General features: G+C 35.4%; 1 protein-coding gene across 1 annotated transcript in view; it reads left to right on the top strand.

Moving 5' to 3' along the window:
* Window positions 1–13,036, top strand: part of MYOF (myoferlin) — a 61,009-nt gene extending 47,973 nt beyond the window's left edge. Inside the window, exons 39-55 of the mRNA XM_054276620.1 lie at window positions 654–710; window positions 2,594–2,605; window positions 3,417–3,515; window positions 4,159–4,284; window positions 5,006–5,161; window positions 5,268–5,359; window positions 6,304–6,474; window positions 6,989–7,137; window positions 7,360–7,499; window positions 7,782–7,870; window positions 7,964–8,059; window positions 8,648–8,789; window positions 9,102–9,201; window positions 10,075–10,268; window positions 11,476–11,585; window positions 11,893–12,040; window positions 12,446–13,036. Of these exons, the coding sequence (XP_054132595.1) occupies window positions 654–710; window positions 2,594–2,605; window positions 3,417–3,515; window positions 4,159–4,284; window positions 5,006–5,161; window positions 5,268–5,359; window positions 6,304–6,474; window positions 6,989–7,137; window positions 7,360–7,499; window positions 7,782–7,870; window positions 7,964–8,059; window positions 8,648–8,789; window positions 9,102–9,201; window positions 10,075–10,268; window positions 11,476–11,585; window positions 11,893–12,040; window positions 12,446–12,481 (1,917 nt within the window). The 3' untranslated portion in view covers window positions 12,482–13,036. The remainder of the gene's footprint in view (window positions 1–653; window positions 711–2,593; window positions 2,606–3,416; window positions 3,516–4,158; window positions 4,285–5,005; window positions 5,162–5,267; window positions 5,360–6,303; window positions 6,475–6,988; window positions 7,138–7,359; window positions 7,500–7,781; window positions 7,871–7,963; window positions 8,060–8,647; window positions 8,790–9,101; window positions 9,202–10,074; window positions 10,269–11,475; window positions 11,586–11,892; window positions 12,041–12,445) is intronic.
* Window positions 13,037–13,778: the final 742 nt, after the last annotated feature.

Raw genomic sequence — 13,778 nt, 5'->3', positions numbered from 1 at the left:
GCTCTTAATCCACAATTTTGACTTTTGAAAATTCAGAATATTTTATGTTGTTACAACAGTCCCAAAGTAAATAATATAAAATGTAAGCTTTTGGACTCCTACTGCTATTTGATTATTTTAATGATTGCCTTGCTCTTCTTTCATCTCTTCTTCTTATTGTCACCATGTTCAGACTCTAATTTAAGTAGATAGATAGACCATGATCTTGTGATTACTGTCATCATACATGTAAATTGTCATTAATATTTAATTTACAGCAGTCTCTAACCTTTATCTGAAATAGGTCTTCTCCTCTAATATAAGTAAGATATATTATTATTTTCTTTAAAAATTATAAGGAAAAATATCTAGGAAATAAAGAAGATTTAGCACTTCAAAGTCACCAGTAAAATTGATTATATTTGTGTAGTTTATTTCAACTAAAAAGGGAAAATTTTAAATGCTACATAAGCAGAAACACAATTTCTTTTAGTTTGACATCACCCAAGCCAAATATAACATTAAATACAGTGAAAGCATCCATATTAGAGAAATGAAAACTCAGAACAATCTAAATTGAAATAAGTAAAACTGTGGAAAGTGTCAGTGCTATGCAGAGAACACCCCGAGGACACAAAATGCCAAAATTTCATCCGTTACATTCCGATTTCCAGTGTTTAAGCAGTATGTCAGCAGCACTCAGCAAAATGGCTTCTCCAACAGCAGTGCATGTATGTACCAGAGTGATGCATGCAGGTGACCAGCACGGGCTGGATGGGGAGCACTGTTGATCCATGGGGCCTTGAGGGGCTGCTTCTCTGGGCAGCTCTGCCAGACAGAGATTTTGGAGGAGATGATGCTCACAAGTCCTGTAAGATTAGTTATATTAAGGTACCCTTGTTCAGAAGATCTTACTATGCATACACAATATGTATGAACTACTAGAAACTTCTTTGTGTGCCAACTTAATTAAAATCTGTGTGATAAAAGCAGAAAAAATTGATGGGATTTATTTCATTTGCTATTAATAGTTAAACTTTTTTAGAAGTCTACTTCCTGGAAAATAATATTACAATTTACAAAACTCTGACTTTTCTAGGGATCCACTGCATCTCTTGGACTTTTTTTCCATAATTCCAGTTTTTTTTTAAAGATAATAGTTAAATGTTAATATCTTGACAACTTCATGTATAACAATCTACAGTGAAGTTACTGGGTACATTTTAAAAAGAACAGTAACATTACATTGTTTTTACCATGTGAGTATTTCACTCCAAAATCTCTAATTTATGGCATTTTATTCTGTGTTTTGGCATTCTGTGAGCACATCCTGATTACAACTTTTAGTAACAATAATATCTGAATATTGAAGACTATTATTTGCTCTGGGAATTTTTAAAGAAGATCTTAAAGTTTTGATTTATATGTCTCCTTAACTGTGTCTTCCCAGAACTACCAAGTGCATTATTTGAAGAGACATTTGGTGGTATATCAAGGAAAAAAAAATACAAACCCAAAACATAACCCCTGACTTAAACTCTTCCAACATTATGCTTTGATGAAAGATTCAAAGTTCTACAAAGTATGTTTCATGGAAAGGTTTCAAATTTGCTCTTTGAATTAAGATTGAGTAATTATGCAAGCTAACCTTTGCATTGTCAACATTACAAACCAACATTTAAACAAAGTGAAATTTAAATATAGCAAACTATTCAAAATTACCTCATGAATTCTGCCAGTAAGTTTTGCAAATCACTAATGATGGTGTTTCCACAAAAAAAATCACTCCAACTGTCTTTAGAAAATGACAGTCCCATGCTAATCTGGTAAGAATATGCTGTATTTATGATTTGAAGGTAGACAAGACTAGTAAAATATAATAGACCTGAACATCCCAGTGAAATAATTACTTAGGAGAATTACTTAGGAGAACAGAAATGGGAGTAAATGAATGATATACCAGAGTGATGTCCTGACCTATTGATGCATTTGGCTTATATTCATAAAATGTTTTGCATTTCTTCTGCTTTGCACAAAAATTAGTTGCTAATGCTTTTAAATGAAAACACAAGGTACAATGTATAAAAAGTAGCAGAAATGGCATTGCTAATCATGGCTTCCAGATGGGATGCATGATGCTTGCTCTTAGTGGACTAGTGGGTCATAATTCTGGTATCTGTGATTTAACAGGCGAAGCATTTTGGATTGTGCATATTGTTTTCACACTGATATGGATAAATCCATAGACACAATTTTTTTGCCTTTTTTTTTGGTTATGTGAAGAACAAAGCACAGGGTAATAATGTCTTACAGTCCTGAAAACCTGCTTTATAAAATGAATGTGTATATAAATATGCATGCTCCAATTCAGTATCTAGAACATTCTGCTTTTCTGACAGCACCAAAAAAAAAAAATCATCAAGTTAAACACATGGTGTCTGAGTATTCTTCAAAGCATTTTGAAATTATTAATGTTTGTAACTTACTTTGCACACTTACTATATACAAACTACTAAACATTTAAAGCCTATTTAACTGTATACAATTCCACAAATCATATCCTTACCATTGCTTTTATTTTGCTCTTTTTTTATGACTTGATCCTCATGAGCAGCTCACAGAAAAGGTAATGTATACTACTTCAAAATAATCTACACATTGCTTTCTCCAATTGAAAACCAGTATAGCAATACTCCTTACAAATTAGCATTTAAGCATGTGGATGACAACAGTAATCTCTGAAAGTGTTTGATATAAAACCTACAGTGAATTTTTTACATGGTAGATATAGGAAAAATATGCAAGACTGAAATAGAATGCCCTATATATATAAAAAACCCCAACAAACCCAGAACAGCCCAACAAACACTCACCATTAATGATCTGCATAATACTTTAAGATTCTCTGTAAATACAAATAATCTTTTTTAAAAAATCAGATTTTCACAGTAGATGAATACTTTTCATTCTATTCATTCATAGACAATGAATGCTATTTATTACCATTGGAAATTTGTTTTCAGGGGCAAATAATTATATTATGCAAACCCTGTGAATACAGAAAATAGCACTTCATTAACAGTGATTATCAGACTTAAATAAAAATAGAAAAAACCCACAGAAATACTGGATTAGTAGAATGTATAGATTGCTAGTATCTAGGTGACATGAGGCTTATTGAAGTACTATTTTTAAGGGGCAAGACTCAACTACTTTTCAGATGCATTTGGTTAACAATGAGGTAGATCTGCAGCAGCCTTAATTATTATATTCCAATTTTCTTTCAGATAAAACTTTGCTATTACCTAACTGATAATAAGTTGTAGAGGATATTGTTTGTTAATATGCTGAATTGTTCATTATTTCTGCTGTACAGTATGATAGCAGAGGGGCTTTATCTCCCAATAAAAGCTTTTTTTATTTGCTTTTCTTTTAAGGAGGAAGAAATTGTTGATTGGTGGAGCAAATTTTATGCTTCAATAGGAGAATATGAAAAATGTGGACAGTACATTAAAAAAGGATATGACACTTTAAAGGTAATGCTTAGGATAAAATAACATGTTTCAGAGTTTATAGGCCCAAGACCTGATCAAAACCGTCCTTTTTTATTTTTAAATGCTCTTCAAAATTTAACTATACATTATTTTCTATTAAGGTTCTTTCCTTAGTCATATGGTCAAATGAAGGTTTTAAAAAGATATCTTGGCTTCTCTTCTACTTACCTACACTTATTAAGGGATGTATTAATAATTTAATCTTGCCTTCAGTCAAAGGGAATTTTACTCTTGACATCTTTGGGCACCAGGCAGATTCTAAATAAACATACACATTAAGAAAGTATGAGCACAGAGAATCAGTACTTTTACTGTTTGTTGGCTAAAATTTGAAGTGAGACTACTTTCATTTCTTGTCTAATACAGCTAACAAAGAAATACAGGTAACAAAGAAAATAAAGATAACCTTATGACATGCTACTTACTCTGGTTTTAACCAAGCCTAAATGAAGCTTTGTCACACCTTCTTCAAAACATTGCATTTGCTCCCACTTTGATATAAAAATAATTCCAAAAGCTTTGGTTCCCTAAAATATTCCATCAAACATAAAATACTTTGCAGTGCCATTATGGTGGAGCTAATATATATGATAATTTCTAAACTTTTCTTTTTTCTGTTTTTAAGGTGTATGACTGTGAATTGGAAAAAGTACCTGAATTCAATAACTTAACAGACTTCTGTGATACATTTAAACTATACAGAGGAAAATCTGAGGAGAGTGATGATCCATCAGTGGTTGGGGAATTCAAGGTAAATTTCAAATGATGGACAACAAACAAATGCTAGCTGCAGTCTTTTGTATGTTAGTGATTATTTAAGTAGATCTACATGCAAGAATTTCGGCTTAAATACAGATGTGTACATTAGTAGGGGCAACAGATGCTGGTAACTACTTATCTACAGGCCCATCTTTTTCAAGGAAAGTACAGCTACACATTGCTCACACTAGATGTGCTTCATGTTAATTGAAAATAAATATAATTCCTTCTAATGTAACCTTCCCCAGTAACCATGGGACAAAATAGGCTCTCAAACAGGACTTAAATTCCAAAAAGCACGTTTTTAGAATGATTTTGAAAAAGGTATTTTGTACTGTTTCTGTGACTTTTATAGATTAAAATAATGCTAATGTAGATAAAACCAACCAACCAATCAAAACATCTCCAAACCTTAAATGATGCTTTTGGAGAGAGAAACAAATACAAAGTATTTGTTGCATATTCTTAGCTAGAGCAAAACTCAGCAATTGTGTTGACATCAAAACAGCTGAATTGAGTTAAACTGGCAAAGGATATAACCTTGTCTTTTTAGTGTTATCATCCAAAAAAATAAAACAAAGACTTCTAGGTCACTGTGGATCAGGCTATAATTTCGCTACTCCTCTATAAAACAGGGTGTGTATGTGTAGGCTAAATAAGAGAAAGCAGACTGAGCAGAGTGCCCGTTCTCCAGCCTTTCCGCTGTTTTCCAGGGCTCCTTTAAGATCTACGCGCTGCCCGCCGACCCCGCGGTGGCGGCCCCGCCGCGGCAGTTCCGGGAGCTGCCGGACAGCGGCCCCCAGGAGTGCCTGGTGCGCATCTACATCGTGCGGGCGCTGCAGCTCCAGCCCCAGGACAACAACGGGCTGGTGAGCTCCCCGCCCCGCCTGCCGGCCCGCTGCCACGCTGCACTTTAAATCAAGTTAGTCTTGAAAGCTGGCCCTTAACGATGTTCTGTTTTCTTATTTTAAATAGTGTGATCCTTATATAAAAATAACTCTAAGTAAAAAGGTAATTGAAGACAGAGATCATTACGTGCCTAATACCCTCAACCCAATCTTTGGCAGGTAACAAACTTTTTTGTATTTTCAATTTACTGTATTTTAGAATGTTTTCCTATTTTTTTTTAAGGTAAACCATTACTTGAAATATTCAGTGCTCTGTTCATAGTTACATACTGACAGTTAATTGTGAGTAAAATTGCATAAGGTGTTTTCCTTTGAAATCATTGGGAAACACAGATGTTTGGCTAATCCGTAGATTTTGTCATGTGGGTAAATTGCACAAAGTAAAACAATGTATATATCTTAAACCAGCCTGTGTTAGGCATATAAGAATAACAAAACATGCTTATGGAATATGGAAAAAGTTTTAATTCTGAAAACTAGATGGATCTTACAAGTAATCAGCTTAGCATGCATTCCCAGTGCACTGGTGTTCGTGACACCATTGGAATATATGAATAAAAAATACTAGCTAGGGATGAAAAGTTACATCATCTGCATAGTTACTATGAAATTCTAGGTCTGGTTTAGAGTGGGAGGAGGATTTTGATAACTTAGTTAGGAGGACTAGAGAGGAAGACTAGAAGGGTTATAAAGGGTTTGAAAAGCATAATTTGCAATGATGTACTACAGGTTTTCAATTGTTCAGATTATGCAAAGAAATAGACAGCAAAGAGACTTGATTACAGACACAAAGTAACTTCCTTCCTCAGTCCCAATTCAAGCTGATGCACAGAAAACATCTAAGTAATACATTGTGCAGAGAGGAAGGAGGTAATATCCAGAGGAGTAAAAATGAAATTATTTATTAGTGCAAATAGAAATTGGAGCATGAAAGAGAACTGTTGCTAGATTTATCAGCACTGAAAGCATCCTTTTAATACCTTCCAAAGGCTATTGCTCAAAAATAAACTAGTAAGTGCTTTTTTCAATTTGTATTTTTAAGTTTAAAATAAGAAGCATTTCTCAAAAGAGCAATAGCCTTAATGGGCAATTTTTATGTTTAGAATGTATGAACTCAGCTGCTTCTTGCCTCAAGAAAAGGATCTGAAAATTTCAGTCTATGATTATGATGCATTGACTCGTGATGAAAAAGTGGGTGAAACCATAATTGATCTGGAAAACAGATTCCTTTCTCGTTATGGATCTCACTGTGGCATTCCCCAGCAGTACTGGATGTAAGTAAATTTTGTCTGTTGAAAATTTTAGTCTGTAAGACCTAGTATCCAATCTCAAAAAAAAACCCCTTAATTCTATGGTTAAAAAACAATGCTGTGGTTTCTCAAGGGCATTTGTTGTGCTTGGTTTATCATCTACATTCCAAGTGAAACTGTAAATCTTCAGAACAGCCTTCACTGAAAACCATGGCATCAAATATTTTGACATTTTCTTAATCCAGTAATGTATGTTATTGCTGTCCAGAGAACTCACACTTAGCCGAATTTTCTGACCTACTGTTGCAAGTAAATATGAAAACATCTGAGAGTTTGAATTATTTTGATACTTAGAGAAAAAACACTGTCTTGGAAGGTAATTGAGCTGATACAAAATTATGTCACTGTATCAAACTCCAGAGTCCTCAATCTAGGCAGTTCAAGTGCTGCTCTTTCTTAGTAAATAGATTTTACATGATGTGTAAATGCCATGAATGGTGAATAATTTTAGGATATGTTTCTTTTGCTTTTATAAAAGTTCAGGTGTGAATACCTGGCGTGATCAACTAAAACCCACCCAGTTATTGCAAAATGTAGCCAGGTTTAAAGGCTATGCTCCTCCTGTCTTCTCTGAGAGTGGCAGAAAGATTAACTACGGGGGACAAGACTATACTTTGGATGATGCTGGTGAGTTAGTTCACTTATTTTACATGTATGTCTCAAATTCACATTGATAAAATAGAAAACTTTCCAGTTATTTATGGAATACTAGAAAAATATATTTGATTTTTCTCCAAGTTGAACACACTTTTATTCTCAATTTTAAATACCTGGTTTTAATTATTTTTAAGTTCAAATGCAGATTGCAGTTCATAAGCCCCTGGTTTTTTCCTATTTATTTTATTTCAGAAGCTAACAAAATCTTGCATCAGCATCTTGGTCCAGGTGAAGAGAGGTTAGCCCTTCATATCCTCAGAACCCAGGGTTTGGTACCTGAACATGTGGAAACAAGAACCTTATATAGCACTTTCCAGCCCAACATCTCCCAGGTACTGTGAGCTGCCTTGGTTGTGGTTTCTCGAAAGCAGAAATGGAGCATTCCAGAATTTATGTCATGTTGTTAATGGTGTGGTATTTCTGACGGGGAAGAGGGCTACAAATCATTATTGCTTGGTATAAAATGTAAGGCAGGTTAGTCTAGAAACATAATAAAATGCAGCTTTCTAAAGAAAGTTTCTGTAGAAACAAGAAAACTTATCTGAAAAATTAAGGGGCCATGACAACCCTATATGCAACAAACAATCCCTCATCCATCTTCTGCACTGCTCCAGGGAAAGCTGCAGATGTGGGTGGATGTTTTCCCCAAAAGCTTAGGACCACCAGGCCCTCCATTCAACATCACACCCCGAAAAGCCAAGAAGTGAGTATCCCCACATCCATCCCCACATCCTGCACACCCACTGGCAGCCTTGACAAAGCAATCCAAACCTTTCACCCCAAATCTCTCTCTTAGGTACGTCCTGCGTGTGATCATCTGGAACACCAAAGATGTCCTTCTGGATGAAAAGAGCATCACAGGAGAAGAAATGAGTGACATTTATGTGAAGGGGTAAGAGCATTCTGTCATGTGACACTTAAAATGAATAATATTCAGAATGTCCTGGGAATACCTTGACCATGGATTTCAATTATTTGGTTCAGCCAAGTCAAATGCTAACCTCAGAGAACTACAGAAGTGTTATCAGATAAAGCACAATCAGTTAATGTGTGGTGTAAGATGCCAGAATTTCATCTCTTGAGTCAGATAGCAACTGAAAAGGCAGAGTTAGTTTTGGTGCTGCATGGCTTGGATTCTTAATTTTTACATTCCCTCATCTTAATATTAGAAAAAGCAATAGAAATCAGAGAAATATATTACCAGGCAGATCTAATTTCTCCCTAAAAAAGAACTCAGCAACTCAGCACTGAGTTCTAAGACCACAGCACTGGTCTTAGATCAGGAATTCAGTTCAGATGTTCCTATTTATGCTGCTAAATTGGAACCAAACTGCAAAGGGGCGTGAAAAACTCCCCAGCTCTCTGTGAGCAATTCTTACAGCTGGTCTGCAACCCCCTAATGACACAGTTCCAGTACAAACAGGCAATCCCACAGTGTAATCCTACTGCAGACACCAGACATGTCTCTCCATATTTTCAGATGGATGCCTGGTAATGAAGAAAATAAGCAGAAAACTGATGTTCACTACCGATCATTAGATGGCGAAGGGAACTTCAACTGGAGATTTGTTTTTCCTTTTGACTACCTCCCAGCAGAGCAACTCTGTTTAGTTTCCAAGAAGGTAAGTATTCCTAAAGATGTCAATTCTTAGAATACAGATTCTAGTTAGCCTGGTAATTTGTACCTACATATTGAAAGAGACAATTTGGCTCAGCTCCATGTACTTTCTCACACTGCTGTTGCGAACAGATTCGTTTTGCCTTTGGGCCAGAAACAACACACTGGCAACAACAGCAGTCTGCTTTTAGCAGGGCAAGATTAGATCTCTTAATACTTCCACCAAGCCCAGAATTCACAAGTACTAGCAGACTCCAGCTTTGAATTTCCATAAGTAATTTTAAAGGTGTTTGGTATTTGTTTCTTAATATTTTAGGAACATTTTTGGAGTCTTGACAAGACAGAATTCAGAATCCCACCCAAACTGATCATTCAAATATGGGATAATGACAAGTTCTCCTTGGATGACTATCTGGGTAAGATTTTGAATGAAAATAGTTACTGTTCTCTCAAAGAAGGATATCAAAGTGAACAATTTTAAATTATCACATAAGGATTGCATTTACAGTGAGACACTGAACATGGAAATATACTCCAGCTTTCCTTCACAGTACAGGCTCACTGAATGAATAAGTATTCACTCAGTAAAGGCCTACTGGCAGGTAAACCAAGACACTTTTCACTCAGGTAAACCCTCTCACAAGGCACATGAAATAATAATATGCATTAAAATTTACTTTGCTTCTTTCTTTAAATAAAATTACTTAAACAAGGGCACTTCAGTTCTAAATAAGAGTATTGACAATAGCATGTAAACGAGGTTTAAGCAATCTACTTCACACTGTTATTAATCCCCACCTTTTCTAGAGATACTGCTCTGCACAGGATTCTCTGCCCTGTATTAAGACTGCTCCAAAGTCTTTAGCTTACATACAAACTATACAGACCTCAAAATCTGAAAACAAGTAGTTGATTTATAACCATTATTAAAGTTTACTAAATTATGCATTTAACTGTCAGAAGTAACTTATTTTATTGCTGTATTTGGGTATCTTCCATTTAGATTTGTGGTGGAAAAAACCCTCTATTAAAAAAACCAAGCAATCTTGCAAGCTCTTGTTGAGCTTGCTAAATCAAATTTATCAACACCAGCAAGAGGCTTAAACAAATTGTGTTCCACTTCCCTGCCTCACAACATCTTTAGACAAACAAGAACATAATGTGTCTGTTGATTGCCTTTCCTGTATTTCCTGAATGTACAAGTTTAGAGACAGCAAGGTTGAGGCTGAGCTGCTGTGCTGTATGGTTGGTTGTGTGATGCAGCGTTTATTTTTGTATCCGCCTTCTAGGCTTTGTGGAACTTGATTTACATAAAACAATCATTCCAGCAAAAGTTCCTGAGAAGTGTAGTATAGACATGATTCCAGAATACAAGGAAGACAGTTCTCAGAAGGCTCCCAGGACTGCCTCTCTCTTTGAACAGAAATCCATGAAAGGATGGTGGCCATGCTATGTTGAAAAGGATGGCTCACGTATTTTAGCGGTAAGGTTATTGCTTCTTTTAAAAGTATTTGACATGTGCTCACCTTTCCTTTCAAATGACAAAGAAAGACTGTAAAGAGTCTCCCACTTAGCTGTTAGCTTTCAGTGGATAGACAGAGGAGGGGTAAATAGGACATTCCATGCACAAGTTCAGGAATTTGGTCCAGCAACAATTTTTTCTTTTAAAATGTGAGTTTAATGCTTCACTTATGTAGTTTGTTGCTAACTTTGTTTAACCTGAAAGACTGTGGTGCCAGTTATGCTATCTTGCCAAAGCAGCTGATGAAGTCATGTGAATGAATCAAGCTGTGCCAGGGGAGATTTGGCTTGGACATGAAGAAAAATTTCTTCACAGAAAGGGGTGTTGAGCATTGGAATGGCTGCTCAATGGGAGGTGGTGCAATCACCATCCCTGGAGGTGTTCAGGAGAGGACTGGATGTGGCACTTGGTGCCATAGCCTAGCTGACAAGGTGGACTTGGTGATATTAGAAGTCTTTTACAACGAAAATGATTGTGTGATTCATTAATTTATCACATTATTGCTCAGAAGAACATTAGAGACATCCCAAATGCATTAAAGACTAAAGGAAAATGTTTAAATCCAAAGGATTTTTGTATACAGCAAACAAAATCTCTGTACTGAGAACCCAGACTAACTTTGTGATTATGTATGCCATCAGAAGACCCAAAGCATTCTAACTTGTTCTACAGAGAATATAAACGTGTATTTATAATTTGCAGAATATTAAGCCTTTCAAAGGTGTCTTCTTCTTTCTAATATTTTTGCCTTAAAACTTTATTACTGGAATTTAATAAATGAGGAAAAATATTCAGAAACACTTACAATATGAAAATATGAAAAATTAGATGCATGGTCATTTGGAAAATATGCAGTCCTTGGGCTGCTCTTGGAAGAAGAGGAGAACTGTTTTTGTTTTGCTGAATTGGAAAAAAAAAATTATGGCTTAGAACTATAGATGAACTAGCAGGACAATTTTATGTCCAGTGATTTTGTTTTTTCCATGTGTCTTTTCCTGATACTATGTTGTGACCTGTCATAGTACAGAAATCAGTGTATTTTGAGGAGGAAACTGGAAACACAGATGTACACCATGAGCTGATCCCAGCTATTCTGTCTAAGTACCAAGCAAGTCCCATTAGTGCAATTTCAATAAGATGCTTGTCTCATGCCACTTTTTTTCTGAAGGGTAAAGTTGAAATGACACTGGAAGTTGTCAATGAAAAAGAAGCTGAGGAGAGGCCAGCTGGTAAAGGAAGAGATGAACCCAACATGAACCCCAAACTAGATCTACCAAAGTAAGACACTTTTATCCCACTAGCTTTAGAAATACCCAGTATCTAGTTACTCTCATGCATGCAGTAATATATTAGTCATCAGTTATCCTTTGCAAAGCTCCATTTATAAAAGCCAATCTTGTTTCCTCCTGCAAGCATTAGGATAAAATGCAGGATGGTTTCAGTACTAATGGCACACGTCTACTGCAGCTGCTATCTTGCATTTCAAAACTGTTTACTTCAACCTCAGACCAGCATGTTTTGAAGTGTTATAATCTCATGCTTGATTTTTAGAGTATAAATAATACTTACTTCTTTCAAAATGCAGCCGGCCAGACACTTCCTTCCTTTGGTTCACAAATCCCTGCAAGACCATGAAATTCATTGTGTGGCGCAGGTTTAAATGGCTCTTCCTCGGCCTCATCATCCTGCTGATTCTCCTGCTGTTTGTGGCTGTGCTCCTCTACTCCCTGCCGGTAAGAACGGTTCTGTTCTAAGCTCTGGGATGAGCTTAGCAGTCATCAACAGGATAGACTGCTGACTCAGACAGAGTCTATCACCTCTGTTTTAGCAGGAGATAGGGATTATATACTTAGAGCTATGAAAAAAATTCAACTGATATTTATTGAGAAACAATTAAAAAAATAGCCTATTAACTAAAGATGGAACAAGGAACTGCTTTAGAAGAGTTAATAACCTACACAATTAAAATAGCTAATAGTTGGCCTAGAGTCTACATTAGTCTGAAAAAACTTTAACTCAAATTACATGCCCTAAATACATTTTGATTTTAATATTTAAAATGTCTTTTTCAAAACTACACTGAAGTCTTTTGTGCACATAATTTTACCTCTCTTGTTTCCTTCCTTCTCCCCCAACAGAATTATTTGTCAATGAAGATCGTGAAACCAATTTAAGGAAGAATTTTTTACCTCATCTTTTTGAATAGTGCTGAAATTTTGCCCCAGGCTGTGGACCAAAATCACCAAGGCTCTCCATCCTTTGTATTTGCTTGTATTTAGAACGGTAAAATAGATAATTAAGACTTTCAATAAGGTTAGCCAAGGTTCAAGAGGTCATGGAAGGTGGTTTTTAAAAACAAGGAATAACCCACAACCCCCATTTTTTTTACTTCAGTGGTATCTCTACATGGTAAAGTTTGACTTTGCTTTTAAAGTGGATTTTTCATGAAAATCACTCAGAAGAGCTGCCTGCTACTGCTATCTCTGGTTTTTAACAGATACTTTCTTTTGAGAATCCTTTTCTCAAAAGGGCACACTTTGAAACTCTGCATTTTAAATTAAAGGAAAACAATCACTACTTACAATTATGTCTACCAAAGAAACATCATAGTGCAACCAGAGGGTCATACATTGTTTCTAATTCCAAAGTTTTCATTTTCATCATCATGCTGCTTAAAATTCTTATTTGCCATGCTGTAGACTTGACAACACTATGCAGGTATCCTGACAAGTTAATAAACATATAAATGAATTATACATTGTTTTTAGTATAATTAATTTTTAAATAAACTTATCCACAAGTAAAACACAAGTTTCCAGTTTTCTTCAACTGTTATAAAACTACAATGTATTAGGACTCGTGTAGTGTCTATCAGAGGATATAATGACACAAACCTGGAATTTAAGGTATTTTACTGTTATCTGCACAGTGAATAAGGAAACACTTCTGCACAAAGTTCTCATTAATTTATTAATTAGTTAGTAAATTAATAAAGAAATCTGTTGACTAGTTTAACTATACTCCTTGTATTTAGAGATGATCATGAATCAAAACACAGGAGGATACATGACCTAGAATCAACCCTTGTTTGAAATCTGATCTGCACATGGAAATATCTCATTTTGCCTCAATCTCCTCTCCCAAGGCAGAATAAAATATATTCTGCACTAAAAATCAGGTTATATCACCTTTATGGAGGGCTGACACAGAAGTGCCTCTGAACATCCTCCAGTCCTTGAAATAAAGGAAATCTGCAGCAAACCTGAAATCAGCATTTGGTGTGATAGTCACATTTTTGACTGGATAAAGACTTCAGCTGCCTTTAAAAATATGTCAACAATAACTACAAAAAATATTCTTCAAAAACTTCTGTGATTGTATTTGGTGACATACTTAACACCTTCTTAAAACACCGAACTGTAAAATAATAAGCACGTACTTGTTGGGCAAAATAAGTAACCTTATTCTGTT

This window comes from Melozone crissalis, unplaced genomic scaffold (assembly GCF_028551555.1).
Source record: "Melozone crissalis strain CALT ecotype California unplaced genomic scaffold, PUWL_Pcris_2 ptg000019l_1, whole genome shotgun sequence".
Lineage (NCBI taxonomy): Eukaryota > Metazoa > Chordata > Aves > Passeriformes > Passerellidae > Melozone > Melozone crissalis.
This window is presented reverse-complemented; position numbering and strand designations above follow the sequence as displayed.